This window comes from Haliotis rubra, unplaced genomic scaffold (genome assembly GCF_003918875.1).
Source record: "Haliotis rubra isolate DU_JTF1 unplaced genomic scaffold, ASM391887v1 Scf223, whole genome shotgun sequence".
NCBI classification, from domain to species: Eukaryota; Metazoa; Mollusca; class Gastropoda; order Lepetellida; family Haliotidae; genus Haliotis; species Haliotis rubra.
The window spans coordinates 960,318-982,401 of record NW_025766259.1 but is presented as its reverse complement, the minus strand read 5'-3'; the positions used below and the strand labels follow the sequence as shown (position 1 = coordinate 982,401).

The window sequence follows — 22,084 nt, the reverse complement described above, 5'->3', positions numbered from 1 at the left end:
CTGAATGTCCATTAAACTACATGCCGGCTTTTAGATGCATTAGATATGCATCTCAATGTCCATTAACTACATGCCCGCTTTTAGATGCATTAGATATGCATGTCAATGTCCATTACAGTTCATGTTAGATGTCCATAAAAATACATTAGTTCATATAAGTTATCTAATCGTGTTAGTTAACATGTCAATGTCAGTTAATGTACATGTCAGTTTTTAGTTGTATGATGTATGCACTGCATGTCACTACATGTCAGAAGTATGTAAAAGGTGTATTAGGTATGCACTGTAAATGTTAATTAAAGTATACATGTTTATGCAAGAAGTGCGTCAATGTCTAGATAGTTGTATAATGAAGATATAATTCACTGGGCACCAACAACGTCCTCCTCACCGAGATACGTGTCAGGATGTAGAGCAGCAGGGCGAGCACGGAGAGGTAGATGCGCAGTCGCCGTCCCCCAAACCTCCTGTGTAGATACTCCGGCATCGTGAACGACTTGCAACAGAGGAATACAGCACTCTTACACCTTCTCCAACAACACATTTGTAGACTGTGCCAGTTAAATGCGATGCATTGTGGATGTCTATTTCTAGGGGTGGGTATTGCGATATATTGCGATGCGGAAGCATATATTTCGATATGTATTGCAATATATTGCAAGTATTATTTTTTTAACAAAAACTATTTATAATCGAGTTAATGTTGATTATAAAGCAAAAACACAACAAAATCACTATGATTGATTAACCTTTAATCAAAACTTTTAATCATGACAAAATAAAAATGTAAGTAACATTTGGCACTAATGAAACGGAAATATCCGAAGATTTCCGAGTGTTACGAAATTTTCCGAATGCATGTCAAAATACCGGTTTTCGATCAGCGTATCGCCATACGTATCGTTTTCTTGTCTGAACCGGTAAATACCGGTAAACCGGTTATATTGCGCAGCCATATCTATTTCCCAGTATAACTGTATGTTTGTTTATGTTTTACGTCACACACAACAATATTCCAGCTTTAGGATGGCGGAATATTTATATTCGTGATTGGGATCATGAGTATTTGATGACATGCATCAAGACACCCGATACCGCTGGCCGTCGCCTACAAGTTTGCATTTCAGAAAAGTTGTGAGAATTGGTCAGTTAACTGGTTCTAATAACTTTTATTTACATGAATGTAGTGAAGTGTGTGTCAAGTATGTTTTAAGATTAACCGATTCTAAATACACAGTCGTTCATTCACAATCCGTTCCGAGGCGTATTATTATACTACGTATTTACATAGCGGTACCTCGTGAATCCAGACAGTGCCACAACCATCGTCTGGATACTAAGACTGGTTCTTTTGCTCATTTCAAGGCGTTTTAAGGAAGCTCGGTCGGTTGTTGCAGTTTCCTGCCTAACGAGGGTTTACTGTACAGATGAAGCTGATGCTCTGATACTTACCCCACTCGCCACGTACACTGGTACAAAAAGCCACCCGAGCGCTATCAGTAAATATATTGCCTACAACAGAAACATATATCAGGATGACACAATCTGTCGTCACATTTGTCAGCTTAATAGTTTACTAATAACGATCATATGACGTAAAATGACAAAGTATTCAAGCATAAATAATCGTTATAAAGCATGTCAAGAACATATACTCACATGCCATTCGTACACAACAACGGAGTACCCGGATGCAGCAGCCGCTCCGGCTAAACCAATGAACATTGGCGCTCCCACGTTACTTGCGAACAGCGAAGCACCCACCTAGAAAGGGAGGCAAATCTGTCTGTGACTATGTCATTCGTTCGTTCGTTCATTCAATAATATTTGTTTATTTTGGACATAACAAAATAAATAACAAAGCAAATTTGTCTGAAAATATGAAGAATTTCATTCATTCATTGTTTTGGATATACATAATTCACACTGAGTTTCTCCAACCATTAAGTTCACGACCAATATGCGTGAGATTTGGTCATCTCCAACATTGTTTACATCGTTGCAGAGACCATATAATAGACCATATTATATGGTCTCTGATCGTTGCAAGCTGTTGACCTAGCATTGGACGTAACTCTACAGCGGGTTGCCGTCCTGATGACTGGACCCTTGAGATAAATACAGTACAACCAGAAATTATTGAGAATTTAAGATTGTACTTTTTACTTTTTCTTTTCACTCATTACCCACGTATTAAATGTGAATATTAGCAGAACATAACTCCAGATTCAAAGACAGGTGAACAGTGAGTATTTTGTCAAGTCACCATGGGCATCAATGCAGGCTTCAATGCGGCGGGGCATACTACTGATCAAAGAAGTTAGAAAGTCGTGGTCCATGCTGTCCCAATATCGGACCACCTCTTCTATCATTTCAGCAATATTTGTCAGATCATTCTTATTGACACTTTCCTTTATAAGTCCCCAAACATTTTCTAATGGATTTAGGTCAGGGCTATAGCTTGGCCAATCTAATAATGTCATATTTTGGGTCCGAAACCAGGCCTGTGAATGCATCTGAGAAAATCACATTGTCCCAGTTAAAATTTCTATGCTGTAAGTACCAGTTCAACCTTCGATCCTTTTGTTCAGTTTTCATGATCGGTGATGGAATTCCTCGACTTTTCTGCCAACCCATTGCATGCAGCTCAGTTCTAATTGTCTCCTTACAGACAGCCACAGTTCCTCTATCAATCATATCCAGCCATATGTTTTCTAAACTCCTTCGTTTGTTTTTAGAAACAAGAATACCAAGCCGCCTCCTGTCACCGACAGTCAATTTTCTGGGTCTACCTGCGCCTCCTTGGTGCTCAATGCCATATCCATTTGCAATATTTTTCAAAACACGATAAACATTGGACAAAGGGATGCCTGTTCTACTTGAAATCACTTTAGCTGATCTGATGTCCTTGTTATAATACTCTAATATCAACTTCCTCTTCTCTAAATCATCCATACTGAGGATCACTGAAAATGTCGTCTGCTAGCAAGTAAACAAAGGGGGGAAACTCTTCACAAACTAATGAAAAAGGATTAACGGAGTTGTCTCTCTTGAATGAAACCAAGCACTTGATAGCTGGTCAAGGTTGTATATACTAGAAATCCAATTAAACATATTCCTAAAATTCTCAATAATTTCTGGTCACACTATATGATATTAACTTACCATGAGCCAGTTCATACTTTTCCCAGCCAAGAAATACCCGATGGCGCCACTTCTTGTGGGCATGAAGGCTGACTGAAATTAGATGAAAACATGGTGAACGATAAACGTCTACAGGATGCACACTGGATAAGACAAATTATGACAACAGAGGCGTAGCTACCATTATAGAAAAAGCCCGGCATGACTTAGAAAATAACAGTTGGGCAACCTCCCCATGCTATGCTAAATATAAAGCGTTGCCACCAATCGGATTTACACGAAAACTTGGCTTGCTACGCGCCTGGAAAACCAAAGTGTCTAGTCATTGTACCTACAGCTGACCACGGCACCTGTAAAACCTATACGGTTCACCCTTTACGTCCTTTGTTAGAGAAGGTTAATATCTCCAGGTAAGGGGAAGTTTGAACATAAAACCACCGACAGATCTTATTGTCTACGGTTTATCAAACACATTATGTTGGTATGTTATTTAAAGCCATACTCAGTGAAGACGGAAGTCTGTAAATAGTTGAGTCTGGACCAGAAAATTGAGTGATTGATATGAAATAAAAACAATATGATTAAATAAAAAAGCAAAAAATAAGGAATAACCAATAACCAACATCATCAATCTCTCATTATCATCAGGCGAGATCCCCAAACTTTCAAACAAGCTCTGGTTAGACCCCTTCTGAAGAAAAGTAACCTAAACAAAAATACTCTGAACAGTTACAGACCTGTATCTAATCCCATTCGCCTCTAAGGTTCAAGAGAAGTCTGTGTGTACCCGCCTCTCAGATTATCTGACGAGACACTACCTGCTTGACAAAAATCAGTCTGCATATCGACCAAACCATTCGACTGAAACAGCACTCATAAAAGTCACCAGTGACATTCTAACACAAGCAGACGAAGAAAACGTATCAGCACGGGTTTGTCTAGACCTTTCGGCGGCCTTCGATACTATTGACCATCACACACTGATATCAAGAATGGAAAGTGACCTGAAAGTCAAGGTGTACTTTCATGGCTGGAATCCTATCTATCAGATCGATCTCAAGTCGTTAAGACTGAGAGCAAAACATCAAATCCCACAGATCTCAGGAGTGGCGTCCCCCAAGGTTCCCTGCTAGGACCACTGCTGTTCTCTGTGTACGCTACACCACTGGGAAGAATAGCAGACAAGCACAAAGTCAGCCAACAAACAAATAACTATGACTAAAAACCTTTTGAAATTTAATAATAGTATAACAGAATTTTCATGCTTATAGCACCAAAATCATCTTTCCAAATAGGAAACGCTACCATAGCCCCAACCCTGAAGGTCAAGAATCTAGGGTTATTCTTGATGAAAATCTGAAAATGGACAAGCAGATCTCCAACATCATTAGCACGGCTCATATGCATCTCAGGAACATTGGAAAACTCCGCAACTATCTGACTGCTGATGCTACTACAAAACTCGTCCTATCTCTGGTCATGTCTCTAATGGATTACTGTAACAGCCTTCTCAACAACGTCAACCAAGATCACCTACGTCGCCTTCAGGCCCTCCAAAACACTGCAGCAAGAATCAATACGAAGTCTAAAATCTTCGATCACATTACTCCAACACTAAAATATTTTCACTGGCTACCAATCACCACAAGAATTGATTTCAAAGCCATTGTAATGACATACAAGTGTCTCAACGGAATGGCCCTTGACTACCTCGCAGAGGTATGTATGAACCCTCACGCTCACTGAGATCCCAAAACCAAATGCCAGTGACAGTGCCAAACATAAAGACCAACTTTGGCAAAAAGTCGTTGGCTTTCCAAGCAGCAATGAAGTGGAATGCACTCAAAACCAGCGTGTCACTAGCATCTTTTTACACTGCCCTAAAAAGATATCTTTTCAAGTGTCATTTTCCATCTTAAGTGCGGAGAGCATTTACTAGTAAATGATGCGCTATATATACGCAAATATATTAGCCACATAAAGAAACTGTGCATTGTCAAAATATGATCCCAGTTGATAAGTACGATAACAATGTCGAAGGTACATATAAACTTTAATGGAGGGATCATGAGACCATAACAAGTCGGGAGAATTTCAATGGAAAAGTCAATCACAATGATGTCACGAGTCCACAAGCGGGACAGGGGTCAAACGACCATGTCACAAGCTCAATAACGGGTGTGTCCACCATCGGCATTGAGAACAGCAGTGCATCGACGACGCATAGAGCCTATCAAACGTGCAAGGAAGGCTTGTGAGATGTCACGCCAGATTCTCTCAAGTTCTGTTGCAAGGTCAAGGACGTTATCTGGCAGATGAGGAAGACGGCGTAGACGTCGATCCATCTCGGTGAATTTGCAGGCCAAGGCAGTAAGTCAACGTTGTGGTGTTGCAAGAAATCCATAGCAACCCTTGCCGTATGAGGGCGGGCAGTGTCCTGTTGGAATGTTAACCGAGGGCCATGACGTTGCAGAAAAGGAATTGCCACAGGTCGAAGAATCTGATCCCTGTAGCCCACACCAGTTAAGTTGCCCTGAACAATCTCCAAAGGAGTTCTTTGGCGTGCTCTTATTCCACCCCAAATCATCACGGAACCACCACCAAAGCGATTCCTCTCTAAGACACAGGCCTGTGCATAACGTTCTCCCACGCGTCTATAGGCACGTTGACGTCCATCACTATGGGAAATGTTAAACCTGGACTCATCTGTAAAAACAACATTTCTCCACCAAAACAAGGGTCTGCGGACATGATTTCGGCACCACATTCGGCGAGCTTGTCGATGACGTTGTGTCAGGATAGGCCGTATGGCGGGACGTCGTGGTCTGATCCCGTGATGACGAAAACGTTGTCGAACTGTGTTGGGGTGGATACGGCGAAGTCCCGGGGTGGTGCACAGTTTCTTTATGTGCCTAGTATATTATTATTATAATAAGTTTAATAGCACTTAATGGGCTGGGCTTTCATGAAAAATTGCGTATTTCAGTACACTGACTAATTAACTCTGTAAACATGCCACAACGCGACAGGTCTATGGTATGTCATGTATATCGAGCTTGTTAGCAAAATTACTTAATTATTTACTCCTGATGCAATAAATATACATGGTTGGTTTAGCGAAATGCAAAAGTTTTGAAACCATGTACATTTGCACGTTTCAGCTGAATGTATTACCATAATTCATTTTCCATTTATGTGTGTGTTTACCGCCCCACTCTCCAATACTCAAACTGTTAGTGAGTTATTTTGGATTTAGGCCGCTTTTAGCAATATTCCAGCAATATCACGGCGTGGGCTTCACACATTGTACCCATATGGGGAATTGAACCCGGGTCTTCGGCGTGACAAGCAAACGCTTTAGCCACTAGGCTACCCCCACTGTCCCTGAGATAAGAGCAATGGATGGATGGATGGATGGATGGATGTCATCCGAACCACTCCAATTAATCGAAGAGTTGAGCTTAGTGTGACTCTAAATTCCTGCCCGGAATCTCTACCTGGGCCATAGAGTATAAACAAATCAATTTTCCTCCTTAACTCTCTAATATACAGACAGCGTCAGAAGAAAATTGTATATGCATGTAAAAAAAAGTAAATTATGTGTTTTTACTTTGTAAATTATGTATATTGATCTCTCACACATAGGTATCTAATATACCGCATTTATATTACCTGTCATTCTCTTATTCTAATGTAGGGTACTACTATTAATCCCCTCTGAAAAACATCTATGGGTTCCACCATACCCAGACACACCCTTATTATCTAACTAGTTCTCGGTACTAATGGGTAAAGGTTAGGTGAACTGGGAGAGTGAGTGCGTAAATATCTAAAGTCACATCGGCAGGATTTCAGCTATATCGTGACTAAGAAAGTTGTAAATTTATTGAACTGGGAGAACACCGAGGACACAGTCTTCCTTATCAGGAGATCTATTTTATCTTATGTCTGTCTGTCTATATCGATTATATTTATTGATTATAGTATCTTTTTATTATATCTTTATTACATACACGTTTTTGGAAACGTTGTAACTATATAGTCATGGAAACGAATGAGGGAACACATGAAAGTACGAGTATTCCTTTATTCTTTTCCAGGTTTCTTCACAAGCTATGTATTGCACTGTCGTTGAAATTCTGGACATAAATAAAGGAACACTTGTACTTTCATGTGTTCCCTTATTCGTTTCCATGAGTATGTATTCACATGTATATATACAAACGATCTAATGTTTTCGTTATGACGAAATATATGTATGATTACTAGAAATAATTCAGCAGGTTATCTCTGCTAACGGGCAGTCAGTTTTGAACTTTTAACACTGACGTACATATACATTTAGAGCGAATCATCTTTCTTCAAATATTGTGTTTATAGCGCCCCGTTAAATGATTAAATTCCTCTGTCGAGAACTGTTGTGTTGACAACACTGTCAGGCACCCATGGTGCCAGAGCTCCCGCAAGAAAGACGAAGTGCCGACAATTTGACAGTTCTCTAGACACCTACAAAACTATCCATGTATCAAAATATTTTGTCTTGTCTCTAGTTCATGGATATCTAGTTTGACCAAACATCTGTTGTTTTAGGGGATCATTACGCTTGACTGGTTTATCATGAGGGATCATTTCTATACCATGCATTGCCATGACTTCAGGTAAAACTGACAGTCTACCAAACCACGAGGACGATAGGTGGATGGGAAGATTTCCCTGTCACGCGTGTTATTGGCAGACATACTTATGCTACTACAGCATGCCTTGCACCAATCTAATCCTCATCGTCATCAAGTACATTTTCACCTACAGTAAAGGATATACATTACAGTCGACTTTTTAATTTCAAAGATGAATGAATATAATTCATTTGCAACATTCATCGAAAATCATTGCCCATTCAAAGTCCATTCAATGTTACATGCATGACATAAGTAAGCGCCATGATTTACCTTGCAACCTTGATCGTGGTTCGATTTAAAATTAAGCCTATTGTTGGAACACATGTTGTAAGTAAGTAACATGTAAGTACATACCCATATCCCAACGCCGATGACCAAAATGAAATATGCCACTAGAGCCACAATATCGCCAAGCTTCAGATGTTCCACCATTGTCAGAGGAGATGAGGTGTCTCTCCTGCAGCCGCAGCACGGCATGGATGAGGATGGCCAGGTGAGAATATATGGGATATTTTGTGGACACGTGACTTATAGAAGTGAGGTGAATAAACAATAGAAAATACGACTTTGTCCACTAAATCGTGAAGTGCGTCAGTCATCAAGGATTTCGTGAATTCTCGTATTAACATTGTAAATTTAATATATACTTCGCTCAAAGACGAGAATTTATGGATGCCGAGTTCTTTTTTTTGAGGAACACGTTTCGGAGTTTATTCTTACTCCTACAGTATATTCTTACTCCTCTAGTATATTCGTACTCCTCCTGTATATTCTTATTCCTCCAGTGTATTCTTACTCCTCCCGTATGTTCTTACTCCTTCAGTATATTCTTACTCCTCCAGTATATTCGTACTCCTCCATTATATTCGTACTCCTCCTGTATATTCTTATTCCTCCAGTGTATTCTTACTCCTCCCGTATATTCTTACTCCTCCAGTATATTCTTACTCCTCCAGTATATTCTTACTCCTCCAGTATATTCTTACTCCTCCAGTGTATTCTTACTCCTTCAGTATATTCTTACTCCTTCAGTATATTCTTACTCCTTCAGTGTATTCTTACTCCTCCAGTATATTCTTACTCCTCCAGTGTATTCTTACTCCTCCCGTATATTCTTACTCCTCCAGTATATTCTTACTCCTCCAGTGTAATCTTACTTCTCCTGTATATTCTTTCTCCTCCAGTATATTCTTACTCCTCCAGTATATTCTTACTCCTCCAGTGTATTCTTACTCCTCCAGTGTATTCTTACGCCTCCCGTATATTCTTACTCCTCCAGTATATTCTTACTCCTTCAGTGTATTCTTACTCCTCCAGTATATTCTTACTCCTCCAGTATATTCTTACTCTTCCAGTATATTCTTAATCCTCCAGTGTATTCTTACGCCTCCTGTATATTCTTACTCCCTCAGTATATTCTTACTCCTCCAGTATATTCTTACTCCTCCCGTATATTCTTACTCCTTCAGTGTATTCTTACTCCTCCAGTATATTCTTACTCCTTCAGTATATTCTTACTCCTTCAGTGTATTCTTACTCCTCCAGTATATTCTTTCTCCTCCAGTGTATTCTTACTCCTCCAGTGTATTCTTACTCCTCTAGTATATTCTTACTCCTCCAGTATATTCTTACTCCTCCAGTATATTCTTACTCCTCCCGTATATTCTTAATCCTCCAGTGTATTCTTACGCCTCCCGTATATTCTTACTCCTTCAGTATATTCTTACTCCTCCAGTATATTCTTACTCCTCCAGTGTATTCTTACTCCTCCAGTGTATTCTTACTCCTCCAGTGTATTCTTACTCCTCCCGTATATTCTTACTCCTTCAGTATATTCTTACTCCTCCAGTATATTCTTACTCCTCCAGTATATTCTTACTCCTTCAGTGTATTCTTACTCCTCCAGTATATTCTTACTCCTCCAGTATATTCTTACTCCTCCAGTATATTCTTACTCCTTCAGTGTATTCTTACTCTTCCAGTATATTCTTACTCCTCCAGTATATTCTTACTCAAGTATATTCTTACTCCTCTAGTATATTCTTACTCCTTCAGTGTATTCTTACTCTTCCAGTATATTCTTACTCCTCCAGTATATTCTTACTCCTCCAGTGTAATCTTACTTCTCCAGTATATTCTTACTCCTCCAGTATATTCTTACTTCTCCAGTATATTCTTACTCCTCCAGTATATTCTTACTCCTTCAGTGTATTCTTACTCCTCCAGTATATTCTTACTCCTCCAGTATATTCTTACTCCTCCAGTGTATTCTTACGCCTCCCGTATATTCTTACTCCTCCAGTGTATTCTTACTCAAGTATATTCTTACTCCTCCAGTATATTCTTACTCCTCCAGTGTATTCTTACTCCAGTATATTCTTACTCCTCCCGTATATTCTTACTCCTTCGGTGTATTCTTACTCCTCCAGTATATTCTTACTCCTCCAGTGTATTCTTACTCAAGTATATTCTTACTCCTCCAGTATATTCTTACTCCTCCAGTATATTCTTACTCCTCCAGTGTATTCTTACACCTCCAGTATATTCTTACTCCTCCAGTGTATTCTTACTCCTCCACTGTAATCTTACTTCTCCAGTATATTCTTACTCCTCCAGTATATTCTTACTCCTTCAGTGTATTCTTACTCCACCAGTATATTCTTACTCCTCCAGTATATTCTTACTCCTCCAGTGTATTCTAACTCCTCCAGTATATTCTTACTCCTCCAGTATATTCTCACTCCTCAAGTGTATTCTTACTCCTCAAGTGTATTCTTACTCCTTCAATATATTTTTACTCCTTCAATATATTTTTACTCCTCCAGTGTATTCTTACGCCTTTATCATGTCCGAAACGTCGTGTCCCTCAAAATAAAGAAGTTGACATCCATAAATTCCTGCCTCCGCGTGTATCACAAAGTGAATGATATTGTGCAGGATAGACTGAAGTATATGAATTGTCACATCATATCATCACTTAGAGAATGAATCAACTGAAAAAGAGGGAACAGGATTGGAATGACCTGAAGCGTGTTCGTGTTAACAAGGGGTATCAGCTCTGCAGTGGGACTACATCAAATTTAAAAACACTGTAGGGTTTTCTCTTAAGTGAACTATGATTGTATTATACTGATGTAACATGACTATTGACTTCAGTGTCAATATCCTCAGTTCCTTACCCGACACAGTTAAGCGCGTTGACCAATAATACATGTTTGAAAGTGACATTTTGAACAAATTAGACGACGGGAAATACTTCCTCTGCTGAAAATAAATAAAAGATAAATGCATGCACGCACGCACCCTCGTACGCACGCACGCACGCACGCACACACACGCCCTCCTACTGATATATTATATTCAGACTGGATTTCGTGGTTAATGGGATCAACAAACATTTCTCGTCGGTGGAATTGTTTAATGGAGTTATTTGCTTAACCTATCAGGTATACGGCTCATCATTTGTAATAACATTATGAATTAGGTGTTTCGTTTTTCTTTAAACTGTGGAGGGCTGTTAAAGCTTACTAACTCCTTTAAACTATTCTCTATTTATGACACAATTTCACACACTTCAACGAAATCAAAACAGTGTTCAAGGAATGACAAATATATTTGAGACGACGACTTTGATAATTTTTGTTTCATGATGGCAGAGGCAAATTTATACAGACCAACTCACCAACGGATGATACCGCGATTGAATACAAGCGAAAACAGGTTTGCAGCAGTACACGTATGTACCTGAGCACTAGTTAAACACCACCTCATTACAGGGGTAATTTTTAATAATTTGGTCCAAACAGGCGACCATACCCTAGCACACATGTATGTGCATGTAAAGCACGTGCTTTAAATGATATCTCAAAAGCTTTGCTATAAAGGCATCTAGTACACTGGGTTATAAATTTCATAATTGCAGTTTGTGCAGTACAGATTTCTGAACTGATTTAAAAGACGTCAGTCCAAACAATTCAATCTCCTCGATGGCAAGACATAGACGTTAAGAAAATATACAATGGCATGTCATATTGGGAGTCAAGGGTTTCCACCAGTGGCATCGGAAGGAGGCTGCCGATCTGAGGGAAACATCACCCGATCAGACAACCCTTACTCACAGAGATGCAAAGGCAAGAATCTCTGGCGTGGTGCAGGCGAAAACCACCCGAAACTTCAGGACATGGCATAGGCTTTACTTGTCTGATGAAACACATTACGATCGTTGTGGAGACGTCGTCACGAAGCATATCACCAGTATATGATGAAAGCAACTGAATCCTTTAATGTTGGCTCAGCATCGTGGGGTTGCAGTTCGAATAAATATAGGCACCCGTGAAGAGCCACCTCCTCGTGGTGGGTGCTGGGTAACGCTAAGCGCTCTTCGACCCCCCGTTGTGGACCCGGGGGTATATTTGGTCCACCAACTTGTTTGCCGTGGGTTGCGCCCCTGTGTCGGTGGAGGAAGGGAGTCTGGTGGTTGAGGGCACTGGTTCCAGGAATAGCGTTCCTTTGCCCAACACACCACTTCGCCCCTGACTTCACCTAGACGGGTGGTAGAATGGGCCCGGTTCTACCAATCGGCTGGTCACGCCGAGCCCTGTGCAGTATTTTTCATTTGCACAAATCTGAATTTTGTAAAATTATTAATTTAGGGTTTTGGCTCAAATACATTAAACTTTGTTACTTTTTGACTGTTAAATAACCAAGTCTATACTTGCCTAGAGTCAACATTGCCCAGAAGGCGGTGGCTCATGGGCCAATCCGGTAGGAGATATCTTTTTAAGATATATACCGGCTTGAGTATGCCTTCCTAGTATCCCTGGTGTCGTCTGTTGGAGACCAACAGACATAAGACATCGTCCTTGTTGACACTCCATGGTGGGTGGGGAGCTAGGAGGGTGAATCATATATATAATTATCATGGCACCCCCACACAAAAAACGTTCCCACGAGTCAGATGATTCGTTCTCGTCGGCTCCCGTAGCTCTCATAAAAACTGAAAATTGGCCACGTTTCGTTGTCATGACAGCACCTGATGGTGGTCCTCTGAGGTTAACCCCTTTTGCAGTAGCAAAGGGCATCGAAGGTTTGGCTGGGGATGTAAAAGAAATTAAAAAACTGCGATCTGGTTCTTTGCTCATTGAGTGTAGGAAGCAGATCCAATCGCAAATCCTGCTCTCAGCCACATCACTAGCAAATATTCCTGTTGAGGTGTCCCCTCACAGATCATTAAACAGTAGTAAAGGCATCGTCCGTGACACTGGACGTTGCCTTTCTGATATGACTGAGAACAACATCGTGAAGGAAATTGTGCTCCCAAGGAGTTACTGGTGTAAAACGTTTCACTGTCAGAAAGAATAATGAAATCTCTAAAACCAATACATATCTGTTTACGTTTTGCCTCCCCACACATCCAAAATCACTAAAAGCTAGGTACTGCAACTTGAGGGTGGATACTTTTATCCCTAATCCCTTGAGATGCTATACTTGCAAAAAATATGGCCACGGTTCTAAATCGTGCCATAATCAAGCTGTTTGCCATCGGTGTGCTGGGTCATGTGAAAATGCTAACCTTTGTGACAAACCTCGCGTATGAGTCAATTGTTCTGGTTCCCATCCCTCCTCCTCGAAGGAATGCCTTACCTGGAAGCTTCAGTCTAGGATATCGCGTTTGAAGCATGAACGTAACATTACTTTTGTGGAAGCGAAACAGATTGTTTTGGCACAAGAACAATCAGGCCCGAGCTACTCTGCTACTGTTTCTGCATCTCTACCTGTCAACAAAGCTAAACACGTTTCATGTAATTGAGTAGGTTGCCAGACTGATTACACGTGGGCACATACTTCTGCGCCTACCTTGATATCTGTTGACATCCAGCCGAGGCCTCCCCAAAAGACAACCAGTGCACAAACCACATCTCAATCAAAAACAGTAATTCAATCAAAGGTATCATCTGAGAAAGATACATCTAAATCTCAGAAAGCACCATCTCAACCTGAAAGAAATGTAAAACAACCAAAACAAAACAGAAACGAGCAGAGACACGTACAAAAAGAATCAGAGTAATAGAACCCCGAAAGGGGCGAACAACCAGATCCAGATTTTTAACAAGTTTGGATCTCTTGAAGACATGGATGTGTCCGACCAAGGCCATGGTAGGACACATAGCTTGTCGCCTTCAAGAAAGGTAAGGGGTAGATCTCCAGTCTATCCTCCGCAGAACAAATGATGTCTTCGCATATAATTCAATGGAATTGTAGAGGACTCAGGACTAATTTAAACGATTTACAACTATTAGTCCAAGATTTTAATCCGTCAGTATTCTGCATTCAAGAAACGTATCTGAAACAAACAGATAACTTTGATCTACGTCAGTTTAACGCGTATCATTATTTTTCTCCTCCTGGTGATAGAGCTTCTGGTGGAGCATCAATCCTGGTGAAGAACAATGTTATCCATAGCCCTGTTCCACTTAAAACAAATCTTCAAGTCGTTGCAGTTCGACTTACATTACAGGTTGCTTTTACTTTGTGTTCTTTGTACATCCCGCCTTCATCAACTGTTCACCTTACGGATCTGCAAGCTTTCTATGATCAACTACCTAAACCCTGTTTAATCATTGGCGATTTAAATGGCCACAACCCACTCTGGGGTGGAACTAATACAAACGCCAAGGGTAAATTACTGGAGGATTTCATTTCAAATAATGACTTATGCATTTATAATGACGGTGACAATACTTATTTACATCCTGGCACAGGAACATATTCAGCTCTTGATTTATCTATTACTGACTCCACCCTATTGAGTGAATTCGAATGGTCAGTCCACGACGACCTTTGTGGAAGTGACCATTTCCCAACAATACTAAAACCTGTGAATCCATCTGACGTTCCTCCATCATGGAATTTTAAAAAGGCTAACTGGCCTTTATATGAATTTTTCTGTGCTGACAGACTCAGGCCTGAACTTTTTATTGATATTCCTGATGCCATTACAATGTTTTTCAGATGAACTAAATAACATAGCTGACGAGTGTATCCCAAAGTCCTCTGCAATTCCACACGTACGAAAACCATGGTTTAACGACGAATGCAAACAGGCAAGGAAGGCAAGGAAGAAAGCTGAGCATTATTTCTGTCGCCATCCTATGGTCCACAACTTAGACAAATTTAGAATTTTAAACGCTAAAGCACGACGTACTTTCAAGCAAAATAAACGCAACTCTTGGCGAAACTATGTCTCAAAAATCAATTCGCGCACACCTATATCAAAGGTGTGGAATATGATCCAGAAAATCAAGGGTAAGGGCTCTAAATCTAGCATTCACCATCTCAAAGATGGGAATCAGTTATTGACTGATAAATCAGATATTGCAAATAAACTTGGTGAGACGTTGGCCAAACATTCTTCCTCATCTAATTATGTACCTGAATTCCAAAAATATCAAAAACAGCAAGAAAAGAAATCTCTTAATTTCAATTCAGATAATGGGGAAGACTACAATGAAACCTTTTCAATACATGAGCTACATACTGCTCTTGATCAGGCTCATGATACTGCTTCAGGGGCTGATAACATACATTATCAACTCCTGAAGCACTTACCTGAATCATGATTAGAGACGCTCTTACATATTTTTGATGACATTTGGACATCTGGAAATTTTCCTTCGTCGTGGCGGGATGCTATTATTGTTCCCATACCTAAACCTGGACGTGATCATACTGATCCCTCTAATTATAGACCAATTTCACTGACTAGCTGCGTTTGCAAAACCGTGGAACGTATGATCAACAATCGACTTGTTTGGTACTTGGAAACCAATAACCTTATAACTAATATACAATGTGGTTTCCGTAAAAACCGTAGTACCATCGATCATTTAGTACGTTTAGAGTCTTTTGTGAAAAATGCCATAATTAATAAACAACATGCAGTGTCGATCTTTTTCGATTTAGAAAAAGCATACGACACGACATGGAAACATGGGATTTTAACAGATTTACATGACTTTGGATTACGAGGCCGTTTGCCTCAATTTATATCCAACTTTTTAAATGACAGACAATTTCAAGTCCGAGTGGGTTCAACCCTGTCTGACCATTACAATCAGGATCAGGGTGTCCCGCAAGGCAGTATTTTGTCTGTCACATTGTTTAGTATCAAGATAAACAGTTTATCAAAGGTTGTAAACGATTCAATTGATGGATCACTTTTTGTGGATGATTTTAATATTTCTTGTCGTGGGAAAAATATGCATACTATTGAACGGCAATTGCAGTTATGTTTAAATAAAATAAATAAATGGTGTCTTGAAAACGGCTTTAAATTTTCTAAATCCAAAACTAATTGTCAACACTTTTGTAGAAAATATAAACCGCATAAAGACCCAGAACTATCTTTAAATGGCACTCCCATCAAAGTTGTCAAGGAGGCCAAGTTCTTGGGTCTAATTTTTTACTCCCATTTAACCTTTTTGCCGCATATTAAATCACTTAAAGCAAAATGCCTGAAGGCACTCGATTTGTTGAAAGTTGTTTCCAACTCAAAGTGGGGAGGGGATCAAGCTACCCTCCTCCACCTATATCGATCATTGGTCCGCTCGAAACTTGATTATGGCTCCATAGTATATGGTGGAGCCTGCAAAAGCAACCTAAAACTACTTGATTCTGTCCACCACCAAGGCCTAAGACTTTGTCTTGGGTCCTTTAGAACCTCTCCTATTGATAGTCTATATGTTGAAGCAGATGAGCCTTCTCTTACCCAACGTCGTATAAAATTATCTTTACAATACATTACTAAACTATATTCTAGCGAGTCTAACCCTGCATTTAACTGTGTTTTCAATCCCCTCTATGAGGATTTATACAACAAAAAACCTTCTCTTGTTCCGCCTCTTGGGCACAGAATTAAGCCCTACATTTCTGCTGCCGGCATTGAGCTGGAAAATATAGCTCCTTCCCGTCTTCTTTCTTCTCCTTCTTGGCAACTGATGAGGCCTGAAGTTGACCTAACTCTGACAAAGTTTAGGAAATCTGTAACTAATGAATTACAATATAAACAAGAATATAATCAATTAAAAAATAATTATAATACTCGCAAATCCTTATTTACAGATGGGTCCAAGGATGGTGGCGCGGTGGCTTGTGCCACTGTCATTGGATCCAGAACAATCTCTTCTCGACTACCAGATAACAGCTCTATTTTCACAGCAGAAGCTAATGCCGTATTAACAGCTCTTAAATATATTAATAAACACCGTAAATATAAACATTATATAATATTTTCAGATTCTCTTTCGTGTCTTCAGGCTATTAAAAATCTTTCTTGTAAACATCCACTTTTATTAGAAATTATTGAATTGTATAATGAGCTTGCTACTGGCCAACGCGACATCGTCTTTTGTTGGTTACCCAGCCACGTTGGCATTTCTGGGAACACAATGGCTGATCTTGCTGCCAAGGCAGCACTAAATAAATCTGTGACACCACTTCTTATTCCATATTCTGATTACAAAGCTGGCATTAGAACTTACATCCGTGATCTGATGCAGAAGAAGTGGGACACCCAAGTAGGTATTAATAAACTACATGAAATAAAACCTTATATTGGTTACACTCACTTGGGTTGTCAGTCCAGATTTGAAGAGGTCATTATGCGACGATGTCGCATTGGCCATACAAGGTATACTCACAACTACTTGTTGAAAGGTGAAGATCCTCCGTTTTGTATCCCTTGTGATGAGAGAGTCACAGTCAAGCATCTCCTGCTTGACTGTGTCGAATTCTCCATCATAAGGGATAAATATTTCAATGTTAAAACTGTTAAGGATCTTTTTAACACTGTTCATGTTCATTTAATTCTTGGTTTTTTAAAAGAAATTGATTTGATTACTGATTTTTGATTAATATGTTCTGTAAGTAGATGTATTTTAATGATTGGTAGTTTAGATTGTTAACTTAGATTGTTAGTGTCTGTGCCCTCAAAGGGGGTTAAAGTACCGTAAAATTATTGTCCTCCTGAGAGGGTACGTAAGTCCCAAAACTTTCAAAGTAAAATATAAATTATCACATTTTAAACGTAGTATTTTTGTTATTTTAACTGTTGGCTAAATTTTCCTACAATCGCCAGCGGCTGAAGGGATGGTGTAAATCCAGCTAGGATCCATGCAGGTAGCAAAAGTAATGTAAGTCCCCATGGCTCCTAGTATGGTGATCTACCTTCAGTTGGTGGCGATCTATAGCCCATTTTTATATTGTGTTGTCCCCTATAGTTAAAATGTTTTAGATTAAATTACTAGTTTAACATACATATATGTGATATTCTAGTTGTTTTACTGTCCTTCGTCGGCAGGTTTCTTTTATAATATACATATATTTCATTTCAATATCGAATGTTCTAGTCACGATATGGCTGAAATATTGCCGATGTGACTTTAACTATTAACTCACTCACTCACTCACTCGAATAAATACAAGTTAGATCTCTATGTCTGGGATACTCAGTGGTGAAGATGAAGCACTGGATACCGCCGTCGTGCCACATTTTGATAAACATCCCCTTGCCCGTCGTCCGATATTTATGACTGGCAACGCTTGACCTCACCGTTCTCAAGACCTTAATTAATTAGCAGAATAACGCCATCGAAACATTAACATGAACCCCATCGTACATATTTGGGACTATCTTGGACGCTAAATTCGGACTCAAGATTTTCCTGTTCAAAATCTGTAGGAATTTCCGGGGGCACTTTATGAGGAATGACAGAGTTTTCCAATGTTGAGAATTGGACACATGATCACCAGTTTGAGGAGCTAAACTGATGTGGTCGCCTGTGGTGGTTGACAAAATCATTATTTGAGCAAATTCTCACCCAGTTTCAACATCAGCTTTGCGTATGTTATAATCGGATTAAAGAATGTTACAGTTGCCATTTTCAAGAGCAAAATTTTGTTTTCAAATCATATACAACAACGTGTTTTGTTTACGTACTTCTATAAAAATGTGTGTGGTGATTAATATTCAAGAACATACATGCAAAATACACCAGATCTGAATATAATTTCAGTCGTAAAGTGCGTCCGATAGGAAAACAATACATCTGGCGAAGGTAATGATGTATTGTTTTTGTTTTGTTTGATCTTAAACGCCACACTAAGCTTAGTCCATGTAAATGATCAACATCATGAGCATCGATCTACGCAATTGGGATACGATGACATATGTCAACCAAGTTATCGAGCCTGATGTTTAGAGGGACAGTTTCCTTCACACGTGAAGTACCACAAGGTTATACTGTGGGGGATATGCTAAAGTCCACCAACTGATCAAAGATGCCAAAGTCTAGATATACACAAAAAGGCAAACTTTGATGTTATTGAGATAGCAGTTGTTTGGGTGTGATTTCCGACCGCCAACTAGCATTGCGTCTCGAGGTTTGTACTTTTAATATTAAATCATGACACGTCCGATTAAGTGTAATATAGACAATTTTGCAATTGTCATGAGGACCGCAAAATTAATTTCTATTCTGTTTATGTATTTATGGAAATGCCTCATAATTGATCATGTTTGTGGATGAATATGTCATTAGTTGAAATAAATTTAACTACTCAAATATGATCATCATATGAAAAATGTAATTCCCTTTTTTTAATTCGTACGAGTCGTACCTTGGTAGTTTTTTAGAACAGTTGTCGTGTTTATGACGGATGTCACCCTTTGAGAAGGGTATGATCGCCCTTTCGAGAAATACGCCGGACATGGCAACCCTCTTCAAAACAAGAAACATACAGACTATTTTTGAAAAGAATTACTGTGACCAATTAATTGTACGATGCCAATACTGATGGTCCGTTTATAAAACACTACGCTCGCGAGGGAGGCGTTCTGACGAGTATCTGGTTTGACCGATTAGTGCTGTTAACACTGCTCTACGTCTCTGTCTGACGTACCTTCTGTCCTGTGGAAGCTTTCTCCATTCTTCCGCAAAAAACGTTGGCCAGTTGTGCAAGTGTTTGTGGCGTATGTTGACATTGACGTGCACGTCTACTGAACTCATCCCACAGATGGATTCAGATCCAGAGATCTAGAATGCCATAGCAAGACATTGAGGTTTGAATTATGAACTAAATGCTAATTGGCATAAATTCGTTGAACTTTAACTGAAATAATATGATTGTGATCTGCTAACAGATGAGATTGAAAGTTGTTCAAGAAAAGCATGCTCAATATGCGGACCCCGCCTTTGAAATATCTCGCTTGCCCCCTGAGCTGATGATGAGCCTTACCAGCCTGACTGTGTCAGGATCACCCGAACCCTCTCTGCTGCATACTATTTTTAATCTGTAAAACATAATAATAATAGCATATAAAGCAGAAGTTTTGCTTGGGTTGCCAAAATCAAAACAAGGTAATTTGCCCAAGAAGTTGAACTTAAGGTTCCGGTACATCGATGATCTAATGATGAGATGAGTGACAAAAGACTCTCCAAAAGGCTGTATGATAAAAGGGGTTATTTCAACTTTCCAGTAGTCAACTTCATGTCGAGCAATATTCCAACAGATTCATCCTTTGGAGTGTACAAATTTGATGCAACAGTGACAAATTATGTCCGATGCAATTCCCTATTTTGACTTATACCATACGTTCCCGAATTATTCCAGGTGAACAATTTACTAGATGTTGCAGATGTTTATGGCGGGTGCCACCGGTGGGGCAGGATATGCTCACCTTTTCGCGAACACCTGTTATCATCACTATTTCATAGTGGTTCATAAACACATGCTCTGTCATCGTATTGCATGGTGACAATCACTGGATTGTCTGGTTCAGACCTGATGTGTTTACAAACAACATTATACAGCTGTAATACTGCTGAAACAAATATCTGCTCATGATATAGTCACAACTGTACAATTGACCCTGCTTTTAGCAGAGATTTCTTATGAATGTGGAAAGGATTTTGTTGCTTCCATTCACACATTGTACCCATGTGGGGAATCGAACCTGGGCCTTTGGCATGACGAGCGAACTCTTTAACCACTAGACTACCCAAACGCCCCTGAGTCAGTAAGGAATCACGATTAGTTTTTCCAACGCCGAGATGGAAGACTTTTTTTATGGCAATGTCGAATTGAACGTATGGCACTTAACAGCGACCGATTACGGTGGCGCAAGTGTGATGGTGTTAGGAGCCATATGTTACACATGGACCTCTGACTTCATGGTGGTTAATACTTTTATGGGAATTGGTACATGGAACCTTCTCCCGATTATGAAACGACAAATGCAGTTGTTTCAACATGACAACGCTTCACTACATTCAGTTCGTGCAATTTATGACTACCTGCATAATTCAAACCTCTGTCTTGCCATGGCCTTCTGGATCTGAATCCTATAGAGCTCAACAGACGAACACGTTGTTTCGTTAAATGTTTTTGTTCCGGGCACTTATACAAGAAGAAACACTTAACTGTAGATTCCACATTTCTGTAAAGTGACGTAATCAAACTATGAACATGTAGTCTTGTGATTGATCATGTGACAACACATGCCACAAACACTTGCACAACTGACCAACGCGTTTGCTTAAGAATGAAAGGGCCCCCACTGGACAGAAGACAAGACAGACTCTGGCAAGAGGTGTAGAGCACACGCTGGTTAAACCAGGTACTGATTGGAACATCCTCTTCGTGGAGGTACTTGTCTTGTGACAGGACAATCGGTATTGTCAAACATTTATTTGCATTGATTTGAAAAATAGTCTTTGTGTTTCTTGTTTAGGAGAGGTTTTTCATGATCGGATGTTCTCGAAAGGATGAGCATATCCTACCCGAACGGTGGCTCCCGTCATATACACGTCAACTGGTCAAGCCAAAGAGAACACATGGTACGAATGAAAATAGGACATTTTTATATTATGAACATGTTAGAGTCGTTAAATATATTTCAACTGATAGAATTTTCATTCACGAGCATGATAAATTATGTGGCATTTTCCGGAATAAATAATGCACCTTGGGCAGAATAGAAATATATTTTTGCTGTCATCATGACATGTGCGAAAATGTTTGCATACCGAATAATCGGACGTGTCATGATTTAAAATTAGCAGGATACATGTAACAAGCTTCACCACACCAAATTTAACATGTTTTCGTTGAATGTTTTCGAAGTACAAAAACACAAATCTCTAGACTTAATATCTATTTCATTTTACCAAGTTTACATTGCCTTTTTTGTGCATATCATTGAC

General features: G+C 39.6%; 1 protein-coding gene across 1 annotated transcript in view; it reads right to left on the bottom strand.

The window, feature by feature from the left end:
* Nucleotides 1-19,808, bottom strand: part of LOC124277541 (sodium/glucose cotransporter 4-like) — a 31,901-nt gene extending 12,093 nt beyond the window's left edge. The window contains exons 1-5 of the mRNA XM_046713250.1: nucleotides 19,782-19,808; nucleotides 3,166-3,237; nucleotides 1,660-1,764; nucleotides 1,453-1,512; nucleotides 392-496 (exon numbers count right to left, since the gene is read on the bottom strand). Of these exons, the coding sequence (XP_046569206.1) occupies nucleotides 392-496; nucleotides 1,453-1,512; nucleotides 1,660-1,764; nucleotides 3,166-3,237; nucleotides 19,782-19,808 (369 nt within the window). The remainder of the gene's footprint in view (nucleotides 1-391; nucleotides 497-1,452; nucleotides 1,513-1,659; nucleotides 1,765-3,165; nucleotides 3,238-19,781) is intronic.
* Between the last annotated feature and the right edge of the window lie 2,276 nt (nucleotides 19,809-22,084).